This window comes from Antechinus flavipes, chromosome 4, assembly GCF_016432865.1.
Source record: "Antechinus flavipes isolate AdamAnt ecotype Samford, QLD, Australia chromosome 4, AdamAnt_v2, whole genome shotgun sequence".
Lineage (NCBI taxonomy): Eukaryota > Metazoa > Chordata > Mammalia > Dasyuromorphia > Dasyuridae > Antechinus > Antechinus flavipes.
The window spans coordinates 108,977,121-108,992,240 of NC_067401.1; the positions used below are offsets into that span (position 1 = coordinate 108,977,121).

The window sequence follows — 15,120 nt, forward strand, 5'->3', positions numbered from 1 at the left end:
GGGACTGTCAATTAGTCTGAACCATTCTAGAAATCATTTGGGAGCTCTGCCCCAAAAGTCATTTAATTGTGTATTCTGCACAGTACCACAATACAGTGGTATTATGACTAGACATTTACCCTAAAAAGATCAATAACACAGGAAAAGATCTCATATGTACAAAGTTTTAGGATCACTCACATCAAAGAACTGAAAACAGATCTTGGTACCCATTAATGGAGGAATGGTTAAGCATATGTTACAGCATATGAATGTAATTGAATATTATTGTGCTGTGAGAAATAATGAAAGGGATAGATTCAGAGAAACATGAAGACAACTTAATATGAATTGATGAAGAATGAAATGAACATAACCAGAACAAGCTATACAATAGTTACAATAATGAAAAGGAAAATGACAGTGAAAAACTTGAGCACTTTCATCAGTGAAACAACTAGTCACAGCTCCAGAAAGTGTGCTAAAGCATGCTCCCTGCTTCTTGGCCAAGAGACAGTGAACTAGAGCTATAAAATGAGAAATGCATTTCAGTCAGGATCAGTGACAATGTGGAGATTTATTTTACCTGATTATATGTTACAAGGTATTGAGAAAAAGTGGTGTTATAAAAGAAAAAGGAAAAAAATTTAAACATCACAGTAGAGAACAGAAATAAGTTCAAAGGTAGACACAATGTTGATATTGATGTTAAATTTAATATGTACTTTCAAAAAAATACGTAGTAAAAATGATTTTCATTATTTTCATATATAAACTCTTTTTTCCTGTTATTTTTACATGGAAATGTGTAATTTTTCAAAGTTCATATACATTTGATTTCTTAAATATAAGTTATGTTACTGGCCACAGGGTAATTTCCAGATTACTGTTTTGGAGTTATCATTGGCCAGATCTAGCTATGAAGAGAATCTACACAGCCTCAAAAAAGCAGACACTAACCCTGTCCCATGTGTATTTCTTACTTATGATTTTACATCTTTACTGTCTTGTCTGGTTAACATCTTGTATTCTTTCTCCCTTTTCTTCTTCTTTTCCTTCTTGTCCTATATTGATGCCTCCCGGGCTCTACAATATTTTCTTCTTTGGCACCCCTTTGATCTCTCTTAGACCAGCCAGTAAAAAGCAGTCTCAGTTATCAAGGTAAGAGGAATGCTGAGAGTAAGAAATCTTTTAAATGGCAGTAGTAGAAGTGTGGGGACTAAGTAACTCATATTCCCATTTCTTTATAGCTCAGAAATTTCAAGGACCAATTAGAGTGAGGATTAAAGAAGAAATTAAAGTCAGAGACTCCCTCTGATAGTCACAATACCCAAGATCTGGCTCAATGGCCTAAGAATACATGGATTTTTATAGTTTCTAATTCTTTCAGTCAGGCATCCCTAGAACATTCTGGAAGGATTGGACTTGTGCACCTTACCATGAAACAATTTGCAGAAACTGAAATCATTGCCCCTTCCCCCTCCTTCAGAAAAAAAAAAAATGCAGAGAATTCAACTTATTCCATAAGCCACCAACAAATGTCTACTTGCCTTCTGGAAATTTCATTCCCTTTTAGACAGGTGGCATTTTCAGGAATAAAAAGGAGGTAAAGTGGGAAGGTTGTATCTTCTAATTGATGCCATCCCCTGCCTTTTGCATGTTCTCTTTTTGATCCAGCATCATACTTGCCTACATTTTGGTTTTCCCTTCCCTTTGTAAACCATTTCACAAAACTAATGAGCTGTTTGTTTTTTCCCCGTCTTCTCCCCACATTCATTCTCTTTGCTGCTTCGTTCTGTTTCATCAGCCCTATTACAGCCTGGTAAGACTCCACAGTGTGTGAGCCCTCATTTCTTTCTCTTTGTTGACTTTTACTTCCTCCTAATGCTGGGAGGGACTGTGACTGTTTTTTTTTATCTCTGTTGGGTTTTAGAGGCATCATGCCAGTTCCACTACTCTAGGATTCTGGAGAGCTATATTGTCACGGATATTGATGTATCTGCTTTGTTCTCCCTGGGTTGAGCAGGGTTTTGGGTAGGATGGTTAGTCTGTCTGTCTTAACCACTCTGGGTGGGCGTCCCCCTTAGGCATTGTCAACTTAGGTTTCCTCAGCTCATCTCTCTCTTCTTTCTTCTATTCTCTTTTTGTCTTCCTCTTCCTTTTTCTTTTTTTTCCTCTTCTCTCTACTCTCTTTCCCTTTTTCCCTTTGCCTTTTCTTCCCCTACCCTCTCTTTCCTCTCTCTCTCATTTCTCTAGGTTAAGTAACCTGTCTTCCCTGAGTGATTCGGTCTCTGAGCAAAAGACCTCTGACCACCATCGCCAATCTTCTGATTCGTGTGAGACCACAGGTAAGCACCCTGGATCACAAATACAAAAATATCCTGCTTATAACTACTTGAACATACACACAATTTGTCACTCCCAAATGTAGATCCATATATATCAGAAGCTTATATAATCAGTATTCACACCCTATACAATAGTATTCAATGAGTCATGTTCTCTATTACACACTTTTTGATACAAGGGATGTATGTATATGTTTAAGGGGTGGGGGGGAACTATTTTTACTTATCTAGAGTTCAGTGACTTTGAAAATGACAAACTAGATAGTAAAGTCTCTTTCAGCTATAAAAATTTTTTTTGCTGGGTCTGGCTTTATTTTCTTGATAGTAGTAGGGGATAGTATAGAATAATAGACAGAGGTCATTTTGAGTGACCTGTGTCAGTTTGGACAGACAGAAATGGAAAGCATCATTCAGTTGGTACAATAGAGATTTTATCAAATCTTGTAGTTATTACTGGGGATTACTGAGCCCTAATGCCCTGAGAATGCTACTTAGTAATGCTCCTACCAGTAGCCTAATTCCTTCCATTTATAATTCGGTTAGTCTCATAGAAACAGGAGAGAATAATAGATATTCTCTTTGAATATCTATTTGAATGCTTTTATAAGATAAGATATGTTGTATATAAGAAAATTTTATGCATATTTAGAGGTCATTGGTCTTAGGGTCACTACAGCTACTTGCATGTTTGGACAGGATAGGCCTAGGGGAAATTACCATCTGTCCTAATTAGTCCAAAAAAGTTTTCTGGAGGACAGAACCCTAGTGCTTTTTCTTGGGCTGAACTTGGCTCCATTATCCTAACTACCCAACTCCTCACTCCCTGCTTCTTCCCTGGTTAATAGGTGATTGAAATCCCTGATCCCCTTTCTGCCCTTCTCTCCCTTTTTCAGGTCTTGTTCAACGGTGTGTCATCATCCAGAAGGACCAACATGGCTTTGGCTTCACAGTCAGTGGTGATCGCATTGTCCTGGTGCAGTCAGTCCGGCCTGGTGATTGTCTTCTTCTCCCTACCTGGAGGATAATAATAATAACAATAATGCTAATAACACTTTGCATGTATTTTATTCTTTTCAAAGTGCTTTTTAATGACATATTAAGGGAAGGGAGGGAGGAAGAGACAGGTTGCCAAAATGACATGAATTATTTTGTCTTGTTTCCCAGAGTAGAGGAGATTGGAGAAACATCTTACCCCAAGAATCCAAACCACTAGGCAGGGTGTCCGAGGGTTCAGCTTACTACTGATTTATCCCTACTGGAAAATTGCAGAAAGAAAAGAATAGCCCCTGACCAATTGAACCAAAAGAATACCACTGAGTTAAGAGGAAGTGTAGCCAAAAGACAGAAGCTTTTTTTGAACCTATCAGTACATGTTGTGCTCAATATTGTAGAAAAAAATCAGCCACATTGACTTAGTGGTAGTACCAAGGCATATGTTGAAAAAGTCTTCTAATGAGATTAATTCTGAGCTCCTTAAATGTAATAATACCTGCACAATGATTATTCTATAGGGCTGTTGGGGAAAAAATGTTACAAAAATGAGGTTGACAAGCAAAAGGCAAATAGGAGGAAAACACCTCTGGAAGCTCTTATTATTTCACTAGACAAAGATATTATCTTACTATGAGAAGGTTAGGAAGGCTTCCTAAAAGAGATGGAATTTCAGAAACAGTCTGAGACAGAAGGGAAACAGCTAGATGTGCCTAAGTAACATGTGGGGAAGGCCAGACACAAATAGGGGGTTGCAGCCAGCAAATGAATCGGGTAAAAATGCCTATGAAAGTTCTGTTTAAAAAGAGAGATGCTGTTATTCAGGAGGACAAGTCTAGGTACGACTGAGATTGGAGGACAGGTGGTGGTAGAAAAGGATGAGAAGAATGGAGATGACTGAGGAGTAGTGAAGTGGGAGGAGAGAAGTTATGAGCTGGGACAGGGATTGGATTGATTTTGAACTTTTGAGGGTAAAATTTTAGTACTGAGAATCACTCAGTCCTTCACTAGCACTTCTCTTCTCTCACCCACACCACAAGATGGAAGAGAAAAAATAATTTTCCCCAGTCGCAGAGAAAATTTTGGGATGGAGTGGTGAAAAGACAATGAAGAAATTGTCTGTGACAATTGTGTGTAAATTAGCTAAGGATGTTATCTGGATCTGCACTGTAAGTGGCAGATTTGTTTTCAGAAATAAGGGATTAGAACTGTAAAGGTTATCTTTTTTTCCCCAAGACTTTTGTAGTAGTAACTTGAATATTAGTAATACTGACTGGCAGTTATTATTGCTGGCATGTTTAAAATACTTCAGTAGATGCAATCCCAGCAGGCCTCAATCTTTCTCTGCACCACTCCACAGAAACTCAAGAATTATGGTAGACCCAGAGAAGGCAGGATAAGAATCTGGTGTCAGTGTATAGTGGTATCAGTTTCTAGAAGATATTTTCCCCTGCTTTGGGAATGAATTTTCTATGAGAAGACTAAAGTTTTAATGTGATCATGAATTTAATGTGGCCAAAAAGCTCAAGGAATTCAGCTTAGAGTTTCCTTTTTCTTGTTATATGTATATGTATGTATTTAAAAATTTTTCCCCATGTATTTAATATCCAGTTACAAGTAAAATAATTTTTAACATGTTTTTAAAACTTTTGAGTTTCAAATTCTCTCCCTTCCTTCTTCCCCTATTCCTCTCCTATTGAGAAAGTGCATGTATAATTATGCAAAACATTTCCATAAAAAATCATGTTGTGGAAAAAAAGACATTCCCACTCCATCCCCCCCAAAAAATCCTCAGGGAAAACAAAGTGGAAAAAGTATGCTTCAATCTGTATTCAGACAATCAGTTCTTTCTCTGGGTATAGGTAGCATTTTTCATATAAGTCCTTCAGAATAGTCTTGGATCTTTGTATTGCTGAGAATATCAAAGTCATTCATAGCTGATCATCCCACAATATTGCTATTGCTTTGTACAAAATACATTTAACTTTGAATGAGCTCATGGAAGACTTTTGAGGCTTTTCTGAGAGCATTCTGCTTATCATTTCTTACAGAACAATAGTATTCAGTCATAATCATACCATAATTTATTCAACTATTCCCCAATTTATGCTCATTCTCTCAACCTGGTTATGTTTACTAGATTTCTCTGCCACCTTCCGATTTTCTATTAATTAAGCACAACACCAAATATTATGAAGTTATTATATTCCTTCTCCAAGCAGGAGTGATGTCATCGAGTAAAAGAATTTGATTTGTTCTCTTTCTCAACAAAGAGCAAAGTAGAAGCAGTGAGTGAAGGCAGAAAGGCATTTGGAAGGTGAAATTCTAAAAATGAAACTATCTATATAGAAAGGCTGAACCTGGAGGGCATGGGTTCCTTCTCATTAGAAGTTTCCAAGCAGGGAGGTGGCCACTTATCAGGGACACTAGAAGGAATCTTTATTGAGATAGGGGTTGAATCAGATAACTGTGTAGTTAGTCACATGAGAGGACTCCTTAGATTCTGTGATTATAGTCAAGGTCAAGAGGGAACTTTCTCTCTCTCTCTCTCTCTCTCTCTGGTTTTTTTTTTTTTTTTTTTATGTCTTTATAGAAAAACATGCTTTTTCTTTTTAGTGCACATCCAGAGAGATCTTCTTGCTGTACAACTTCATTCTTTCCCACTGCCAGTTCAAACTTAGTCACTTTGATTCTTTACTCAGTGGAGATCAATCAGTAGGCATTTATTAAGTGCCTGTTAAAGTTCTGGGCATAGGAGGCCCTGGGTATACAAAGATAAAAGTGGTTTCTGCCTTCCTGAGGTTAACAACCTAAGAAAGAGACAATATAAGGTGTAGTGGGTAACATACAAGACTGGGAGCTAATAAGACTAGCCTCTTGATACTAGTTGTGTTCTGTGGCAAGTCATTTAACCCTTCTGAGACACAGTTTCCTGATTTATAAATTGAAGGGGTCAGACTAGATGACCTCAGTTTCTCTCCAGCTCTAAAAGATACAGTCACTAAAAGATGGGGGAATCAAGGCAGCTTCCTGTATAGAAGCTTAAGCTGAGTCATGAAAGAAGCTGGGGATACTATGAGGCAGAGGGTCAAGAGAGAAGGTGTTCAGGTGTGGGTGAGTCTAGTATAAAGTCAAGGAGCTGAGTCATATATAAGGACCAGTGAGAAGACCAGGTTGAATAAACCGTAATGTGTAATAAGACTTAAAAGATAGGATGGGACTGCCATTATCAAACACTTTAAATGTTAAACAATAGGCAATAGGGAGCTCTTTATAACCTAGCACTAAATTACTTTTTCCAACCTTGATTTAGTTGCTCAGCTGCAAGAATGGAGAGAAGGGGGGATGTGTAAGATGTTAAGATTTGACAATAGAGTGGACTTGTGGGATAGAGAATGAAGAGTCCAGCAGGCCAATAAGGGTTGCAAAATTGGGTACAGAAGGATAGTTAATGTAAGATAAAAATAAAAAAGAGGAGTGGTTTGGGGAGAAAAAATGATGGCTTCTGTTTAAACATGCGGTGCATAGGAGATATCCAGTTTGAAATGTTCAACAGGTAGAAAGCAAGATGTACTCTTTGAATATTTTATTACTTGAGAATTAGAAGCAGTATGGTATAAAGGTAGAGCACAATTTTTTTTTTAGAACTAGAAGGGTACTGAAGAACATGGAACTTTTCCATCTGACTTGTAACTGAAGCCTTTCATATATGTTATTTCCCTTAGTAGAATGTAAGCCTTTTTGAGAGCACAGACTGTGGCTTTGTTTTTTGTTTTTTAATTTGTTCTCACTAGTGCTTTGCATTTAATAAAATTCTTCGTTCACTCATTTGTTTAGAAGGATCTAAATAGCAGTCCTGGCTCTGACATTTATTATCTGTGTATCTTTGGATAAGTCAAATAATCTTTCTGAGCTTTAGTTTTTTTTATCAAGAAAATGGAGTTATTGACACTTAGGCAACCTTTCTCAGCAGAGGATTATTTAGGAAAGCACTTTTTAAATCTTAAGCATTATGTAAATGAGAGTTGTTAGTCATTTTTAATACAATCAGCTCTTGATTCTTCACTCTGGGGCAAATGGTCGAGAATGTTTTATTAAGAAGTAATTTTTGTTTGAACAGAAGGTTGTCAGACACACAATCCTTATTCAAATTCATTTCTTCTTGATTCATTCTTCTCCAGTGTCTGGCCCTAACTACCTGCCTTCACCCCTCTCTTTCTCCTCCTATCACCTTAATCCTTTTATCCAGGCTGAGCAGTAAAAATGGAAAAAAAGGAAATTTCAGATAATTCAGTGGCTATAATGAAAGCTGGGCTTCTTATCAGTGAGGCAATAGAGGTACTGGACAGTGTAATAGATAGCAGGGCTTAAAACTCTGGCTCCAGAGGCACCAGCTAAGGCAAAATCAAATGAGATAAAATTTAGGCAAAGAGAAGATACAGATGGGTGAGTCTGAGGTATCTGTCAGTTCAGAGAGGCTGATTTAGAAGTCTATGGGAGAAATTGATTATACATTGTCTTTTCATTACAGGAGGTGCAGCCATGAAAGCTGGTGTAAAGGAGGGTGACCGAATCATCAAAGTGAGTCAACTTCCAGACAGGTGGCAAGAGGGACAAAGCAACTTTTCTTTATGCTTTCCATTTGTCCCAGTTAGAAAAGAGGATCATCCACCTTTGAGTGAAGAGTAGGAAATGTTTAGGTAGGAAAGAAGTAGAGAAGGTGCTGTGTATGTACCAAGAGGGAGAGGACTGATAACCAAGACACCTTTGTTCCATTTCTATCTCCTCTTTGAGCCCATAGAACTGTGTCAGGGAGTCTGGTAGATGAGGATCAGTCAGTCTTCTTCCTTTTTACTCATCCTGTCTGGAAGTCAGAAGATGTGGCTTCCAACCTTGGCTCTTCTTCTAAAGTGAATGAACTTGCAGAGTTTGTCAACCTTCTCTGGGCTTCAGTCTCAGTCATCTGTAAAAAGAAGGGTTTAGATCAGAAGTGTCTATTCATACTTTGGAACCCAATTTAAAAAGAATGGAGAGATGTTTAACAAAATACAATACGACTTGATAATGTTGATTAATGGTTTTCTCAGTATGCAGCTAGCAGGGATCAATTTCTATTTGGTCTCTGAAGGACATTCCAGCTCTGGCATTCTGTGATTCACCTAGCTCCTCTTATGCTGGTTTTTTCCATGGGGGGAATCTTAGAATCATTGCAGAGACACTTAGAGTTGGAATAGGCTTCATTGCAAATGCTGCAAGGGACTAGGTCAGTCAGCAACTTTTCTCTTCACGGTACAGCATTCAGAACTAGTATCGTAAAAGGCTATTTAAAATATAAATACTTACAGCTTTGTAAGCATTGGAGCGACCAAATACAGTTAGCTGCAGACTACATGAAGCAAATTTTAGTACTAAAAGGAAACAAGACAGGGATGAGTAGGAACAAAATTTACAATGCAAGCTGGAGTAAAGTTCCTTAAAAACAGAAAGAATGATTAGTATTGGGCAGGGTTTATTTGGAGGCAATAGGGAGTTTTACCAAGACCACATGGGGTTGAGTCTACAACCTGATACTCTTTTCTAACTCTCAACAGGTAAATGGCACCATGGTGACTAACAGTTCACACTTGGAAGTAGTGAAGCTCATCAAATGTAAGTTGGAAAGAGCTGGTCAGTTGAAAAGAACCAGGGAGTGAATAGACTAGCAGCATGGACTGAGTTAGGGGAGAGGGGAGAGAGAACAGGCAGCCTAAAGCTCTTGAATCTTGACATGGAGCAATCAACTTAGGCTGCTGCAATTTCCAGTTACCATTTCAAATCTGACACTGTCATTCTCTTCAGATAACTTTATTATCATTCATATTATACTTTTGAGCTACAATAAAGGGATAAAAATAACAAGATACTTAATCCCAAGACTATTTATAGTTAATCTTCCTTTCCTTTCTGTCCTGGGGAGAGATAGTCTTAGGAAGCAATTTAGGAGGCACAGCAGCTGAGTCTATGCAAGTGGCCTTCTGGCATCAACCCAGGAAAGATTTAAAGGAGGGAAGAAGGGGACTAACCAGTTGGAAGATACCCTAAAAAAGATAGATATTTGGTTGAGGAGGAAGGAAATGAATTAGAAAAAAACAGGGATGGAAAGGGAGAGGATAGGAATGAAATAGTAAGGAGAAAATATATAAAAAAAATATGCAATAAGAACAGTTTATTTGCTGATTTACAAGTTCAAAGGAAGGGGGAAACGATCTATCATTCTTTTTCTTGATGATTTTTCTCCTTTTTTTTAGCTGGTGCTTATGTAGCATTGACTCTTCTGGGCTCGTCTTCTTCATCTGTTGGTGTGTCTGGACTCCAAGAGGACCCGGGCTCACTAGGACCTTCTCGGGTAATCCCAGTTGTCCCTCCACCGCCATCACCTCCCCCTCCACCACTTCCACAGCGTATCACAGGGCCCAAGCCCTTGCAGGTAACTGTTCCATTTGTTCCCTGCAAACTCAGTTCTTCTCCTTTTTTTTTTTTTTTTTAAAGTCATCTTCATAATGTTGAGGGGAGATAGAATTGAAAGGATTTTGCTTAAATTATAGTTATATAGAGGGAAGGTAAGGAAATACATTCATAAAGATATAATTCAAAAGGAGTAGTTTCTATATACCTTAGTTTCCTCCTTATTGTTTACTATCCAATTCTATTTTTATTTAATTCCCTCAACAACATTTATTGAATTCTTCTTATGCTTAGAGGCTTGTACTTGGGAATTCTCATTCTAAGATGGAGAAGAGAGATATGTGAATGAGATAGGATTCTGCATGACATACAGAAAGCAAAGAAGTAGAACAATAGAGACATAGAAATGATTGCAGATAAAAATTCCATACCTCATGCATAAGGGATATGGACTAGAGCTAACGATTAAGAGAAGAGGTCTTACTCAAAGGAAGTGTCTTGAAGGAGGAAAGTAAATTTGGGAAGGAGAAAGACAGATTTGAGTTAGGAAAAGAAGGGTAGCAGTTCCATGCAAGAGGAAAAAAAGCGTTAGTGAAGGGGTTCACAAAAATGAGATAATAAAGAAGGGGAAAGATATGACTGGTCCAGTATTGTAGAACATATTTATGATGCAGAATCTGCCCATAATAAAATCATTTCTTGACTATTACTCTTGGGATTAATGGATAGGAGGGACCCAAGGTTCCAATGTGAACCTCTTAAGCTTACCACTAGTATTTCTTCTGTTCTAGGATCCTGAAGTACAGAAGCATGCCAACCAGATCTTAATAAATATGCTGAGACAGGAGGAGAAGGAGTTACAGGTATTGCCTCCCCAGGCCATAGTCTCCACTTATGTTCTCCCTTCTTCTTTCCTTCCCTTTGAAAGTAGCCTGGGTACCAATTAAGACAATCAAAAATATCCTTCTTCAGAAAAGTGTAAGCAGTGTTTTTGAGAGGGAACAACTTGAGTTGCGCAATCTCTGTTTTGCATGGCTCACACATCAAGTTATAGTTACAGTAGAAGCATAGAGGCATCTTGGTATATTGCAGGTCCACAGATTTGGGGTCCAGAGATAAAGATATGTTTCAGGGAGTTTGTGGACTTCATAAGAGAAAAACAATTGCATTTTTATTGTCACTAGCTTCTCACTACAGTTTAATATTTGCTTCATCTATGAGTTAAAAAAACAAAAATATTATTATAAAGAGGGATTCATAAACCACTAGATTTCCAAAAGAATCTGTGAAACAAAAACAGTAAAGTACTCCTATATACTAAAAAGAAACCTGACCTTGAGGTTAGGAGAAACCTAAGTTTAAATTCAAGACCTAATAATTTTGTAACCATGGACAAATCAATAATTTCTCAAAGCCTCAGTTTCCTCATATGTTAAACGAGAACAAAATAGCATCTATTGCTGAATTAGATAATGCATGGAACGTGTTTGGGAACTTAAAAGCTCTACTTAAATATTTGTTATTCTTTTTATAAATTTAAGATTAACAAGAATCTCTAGGAATACTGAAAAAATGTAAAGAAAAGTGGTCTATCAGAATCAGATTGTAAACTATACTCCAAAGCCTTATAGTTTGGCATTGGTAAAAAAATCAAGAGATCAATCAGTGGAACAGATTAGGTACACAAAATTCAGAAGGAAATAAGCATAGTAGCATAGTTTTTGATAAAACCAAAGACCACAGTTAAGGGGGAAAAACTTACTTGACAAAAACTGTTGGAAAACTGAATAGCAATATGATAGAAATTGGATTTAGATTAACATCTTACACCATAAACCAAGATAAGCTCCAAATGGATACATACTGAGATATTACAAAAATAGCACCTTAAACAAATGTGAAGGAAACATACCTTTTGCATATAGAACTCATGACTAAATAAATAACAGAGAGGATCACGCAAAATGAAACAGATTTAATTATACAAAATTTAAACCTTTTAAAAGAGAAAAGGGCAATTAGGAAAAACTTTATATTAGATTTCTCTGAGTCTTCTAAGAAACTGATTCAAATTTATAAGAAAAAGGAACCACTTAATATATAAATGGCAAAAGAAAATGAACAACCATGTGAAAAAAACATTCCACATAATTAATAATTAGAGAAATAAAAATTAAAGTAATTCTTTGGGGGAGAGGGGAAGAACAGTTGGTTTTCAAATGACTTGTCCAGGGTCATACAACTATTAAGAGTCTTGAGACTGGCTTTGAACTCGGGTTCTTCTGACTCCAGGACTAGTGCTTTATACACTGTACCATCAAGCTGCCCTAAAATCAAAGTAATTCTGAGGTTCCATCTTAGGCCCAAAAGACTGTTGAAAAAGGACAAATATTAGAAGGATTAGGAAAAAACAGGCAAATTAGTACATTGTTGGTAGAGTTGTGGGTTGGCTTAGCCATTCTAGGAAAGAATTTGGAACTATGCTCAGAAGTTAATTAACCTGTACATTGATTTAGCTATTAGGCTTACAAGCCAAAAAGATAAAAGAAAGAGGGAAAGATATGTACAAAAATATTTAAAGCAACTCTTTTAAATAGTATCCAGAAATTGGAAACTAAGGGATTGCCCTATTGGGGAATAATTAAATTATATTGATTATCCTCAACCTGATTTAGCCTGTGTTCCGAGATGGTTTTATTGGGGTGTAGTCTCTGTCATGCTATAGTTTCTTGGAGCCATAGCTGAGGGGTGGAGTATAGTTGGACACCAAAAGTAGATGAGCAGCTCTTAAAAGGGCTTGGCAGACTCTCACACCAAAGTGCTAGTCTTCCACAAATACCCCACATAGCAACAGCTTTAAAACCCATCCCAATAGGGAGTTATTTATTCCAAGCATATAAAGACTTTTTCCAATGAAATAGGCAGATGAGAACAATTTGAATGCCATGAAGGTAACTAAAGCAGGTCCTGTGGGGAGCTTAGAGCTTGATCAGACATCTAAGATGCCATAGTCATCTACTGCATCCTGGGCCATCACTAGTCATTCTGACTTACCACTGGACTTTGATGACTGGAAAAGTGAGGTTAACAACTCAGTGTACCTCTTCCTTACTTAAATCCAATTCACATGCAAGTCAAGATATCACTACATAATGATATTGTTCCTCTTCAAAAATGAAGGACAAACAAATTTTGGTTTATGAATGTGATATAATATTATTATGCCATGAAGAATGATAAAATGTCATTTTTAGAGGAAATTGGAAAGACTTCTTTGAATTGATAGGAAATAAAATGAGTAGTTAGAAGAGTAGTTTACACAATGACAGTAGCATTACAGATTAAAATAATTCAAAAAGACTTTTCAAATGCTAATAAATAAAGTGTCCAATAAAGTGACAATGTGTCCAAAAGACTAGAAATAAAACTTACAACTCATCTCTTGCTAGAGAAGTGATAAACTTAAAATGCAGAAAGACTTATTTTAGATGTGGACAAAGTAGGATTTGTTTTCTTGGATTCTACATGTTTGTAATGACCTCTTTCTTTTTTTGTGCATTCATGCTCATTTTTCTCTTACCTTACATCTTAGAGTTAATGTGTCCTTTGTTCTGAAACACAAGTTTTAATAAAATGAAGGATTGGAGTAGCTCATGTCTAAAATCTTATTCGGTACTAACATGGCTTAAATCTGTAATGTGTTAACTGATATAAATTAACTTAGAATGCAAAGCCTATTAGAATAAAAAATTGTTTTCTAACAGCCTCCCAAGGTTCAGCTGATGGCCCATTCAACATTTAACAGTATGCTCCAATTCCAAAAGAAAATGTCTAGGCCTTTACAGTGTGTTTTAACAGGATTTTAATGGTGATGACTATAGAAAAGAGAGCACTAATGGGTCGTCCTATCCAGGAGTGCCCAGGACTGTGAAGCACAGCCTTAAAACAAAAGTACCACCACATAGACTATAAGGAAACAGGAAGGAATAGGGGTATGCTCTGGTACTGCTTCCTGAAAGGGATGGGTGTCTTGAGGCTTCCAACTCTTTAAGAACAGGTACCTTTATCTTTGAAATAATGAATGTAAAGTAGACAGTGTGTTAGCTCTATCCACTGTGCAACCTTGCTGCCCCCCAAATGTTTTGTTTTTTTTAAAAAGCTCTAAGTACTTATATAGATAATGGAATAAGGAGGGGAATTTGACCTCTGATTGCATAATTTGGCATAGTCACAAATGAGGAATCCCCTCTACAATTGGAGGTTGGTTATCTTCTTTGCAGCTTTTTGCCTTAGAGGATTGTATCAGTACCCAAAGAAATTCATAACTCACTTAGGATCTCCCAGCCTGCATGTATCTTTGAATGCAGGTCTTCTAGAATAAAGACTCTTCTGTCTCATGCGCCAAGAGACCTTGCATGAACACGGGAGCTTTAGTTATGTGAGTCTTTTTCCTCTGGGTCTCTTAAGGTTGGTTGAACCTCCTAGGAGAAGTAAGATTCACCTTCTCCTCATCCCTTCCTATAAGAGAAAATGTAAAAGATCCACAATAGATGAGTTCATTAGCTGTTCACAGCTTCTCTTGCAGAGCTTCTCTTCCTCTGCATTCTTACATGTAGTCATAGCACAGGACAGTATGTGGTAAAGGGTCATGGTCTAAGGTCAGTTAGAATAGTGCTAACTCTGTAAATGCCCAGGAACTCACAGGAACACATCCTTCTGAGGACTTTCTGAAGGAGACTAGCTAAGCTAAGCAGCCGGAATGGGATTTCCTGCAAAGTATGCAGGTCTCTCCCTCTCCACTCCTATTGACCCAAATGCATTGAAGTATGTGTGTGTGTGTGTGTGTGTGTGGCAGGTGTCAGTTGGGGTTAAGTGACTTGCCCAAAGTCACACAATTAATAAGTGTCAAATGTTTTGAGGTCAAATTCTCCTGACTCCAGGGCCAGTGTTCTATCCACTGTGCTACCTTGCTGTCCCCCAAATGGTTATTAAAAAGTTGTTTTCTAATTAGTGATTTCCTACCCTAAGAGACATTGAAAGGTTCATCATCTTCTAGTAGAGAGATTTCTATTCATGGTCTTTTTATGATTGATGGGACTTCCCAATAGTAGCTTCTACATTCTTTGTCATTTCTCCTTTTTTTTTTTCCTCTTCCCCACTGTGCAGCATTTCCAAGAGATGTATAGTCGTAACCCTGCCAGCAGCTTGCTAGAGGAGCAGATTGAGGGAGCCCGAAGGCGAATCACCCAGTTGCAGCGCAAGATCCAGCAGGAGACTGGTGTCTCAGTGGTAAGAAATTCCTTCTTTCTCTTATTTAGCAACCATTTTTCAATACCTCTAGAGCAGCATTATGGGAAAA

General features: G+C 37.5%; 1 protein-coding gene across 7 annotated transcripts in view; it reads left to right on the plus strand.

Moving 5' to 3' along the window:
* Positions 1 to 15,120, plus strand: part of ARHGEF11 (Rho guanine nucleotide exchange factor 11) — a 151,035-nt gene that overhangs the window by 71,514 nt on the left and 64,401 nt on the right. For 6 of the 7 annotated variants that reach the window (XM_051993724.1, XM_051993725.1, XM_051993719.1 and 3 more), the window contains exons 2-9: positions 1,108 to 1,140; positions 2,236 to 2,327; positions 3,221 to 3,319; positions 7,849 to 7,898; positions 8,909 to 8,966; positions 9,605 to 9,783; positions 10,553 to 10,624; positions 14,928 to 15,050. In XM_051993724.1, the coding sequence (XP_051849684.1) occupies positions 1,108 to 1,140; positions 2,236 to 2,327; positions 3,221 to 3,319; positions 7,849 to 7,898; positions 8,909 to 8,966; positions 9,605 to 9,783; positions 10,553 to 10,624; positions 14,928 to 15,050 (706 nt within the window). The remainder of the gene's footprint in view (positions 1 to 1,107; positions 1,141 to 2,235; positions 2,328 to 3,220; positions 3,320 to 7,848; positions 7,899 to 8,908; positions 8,967 to 9,604; positions 9,784 to 10,552; positions 10,625 to 14,927; positions 15,051 to 15,120) is intronic. The other variant, XM_051993723.1, reaches the window with a different exon arrangement.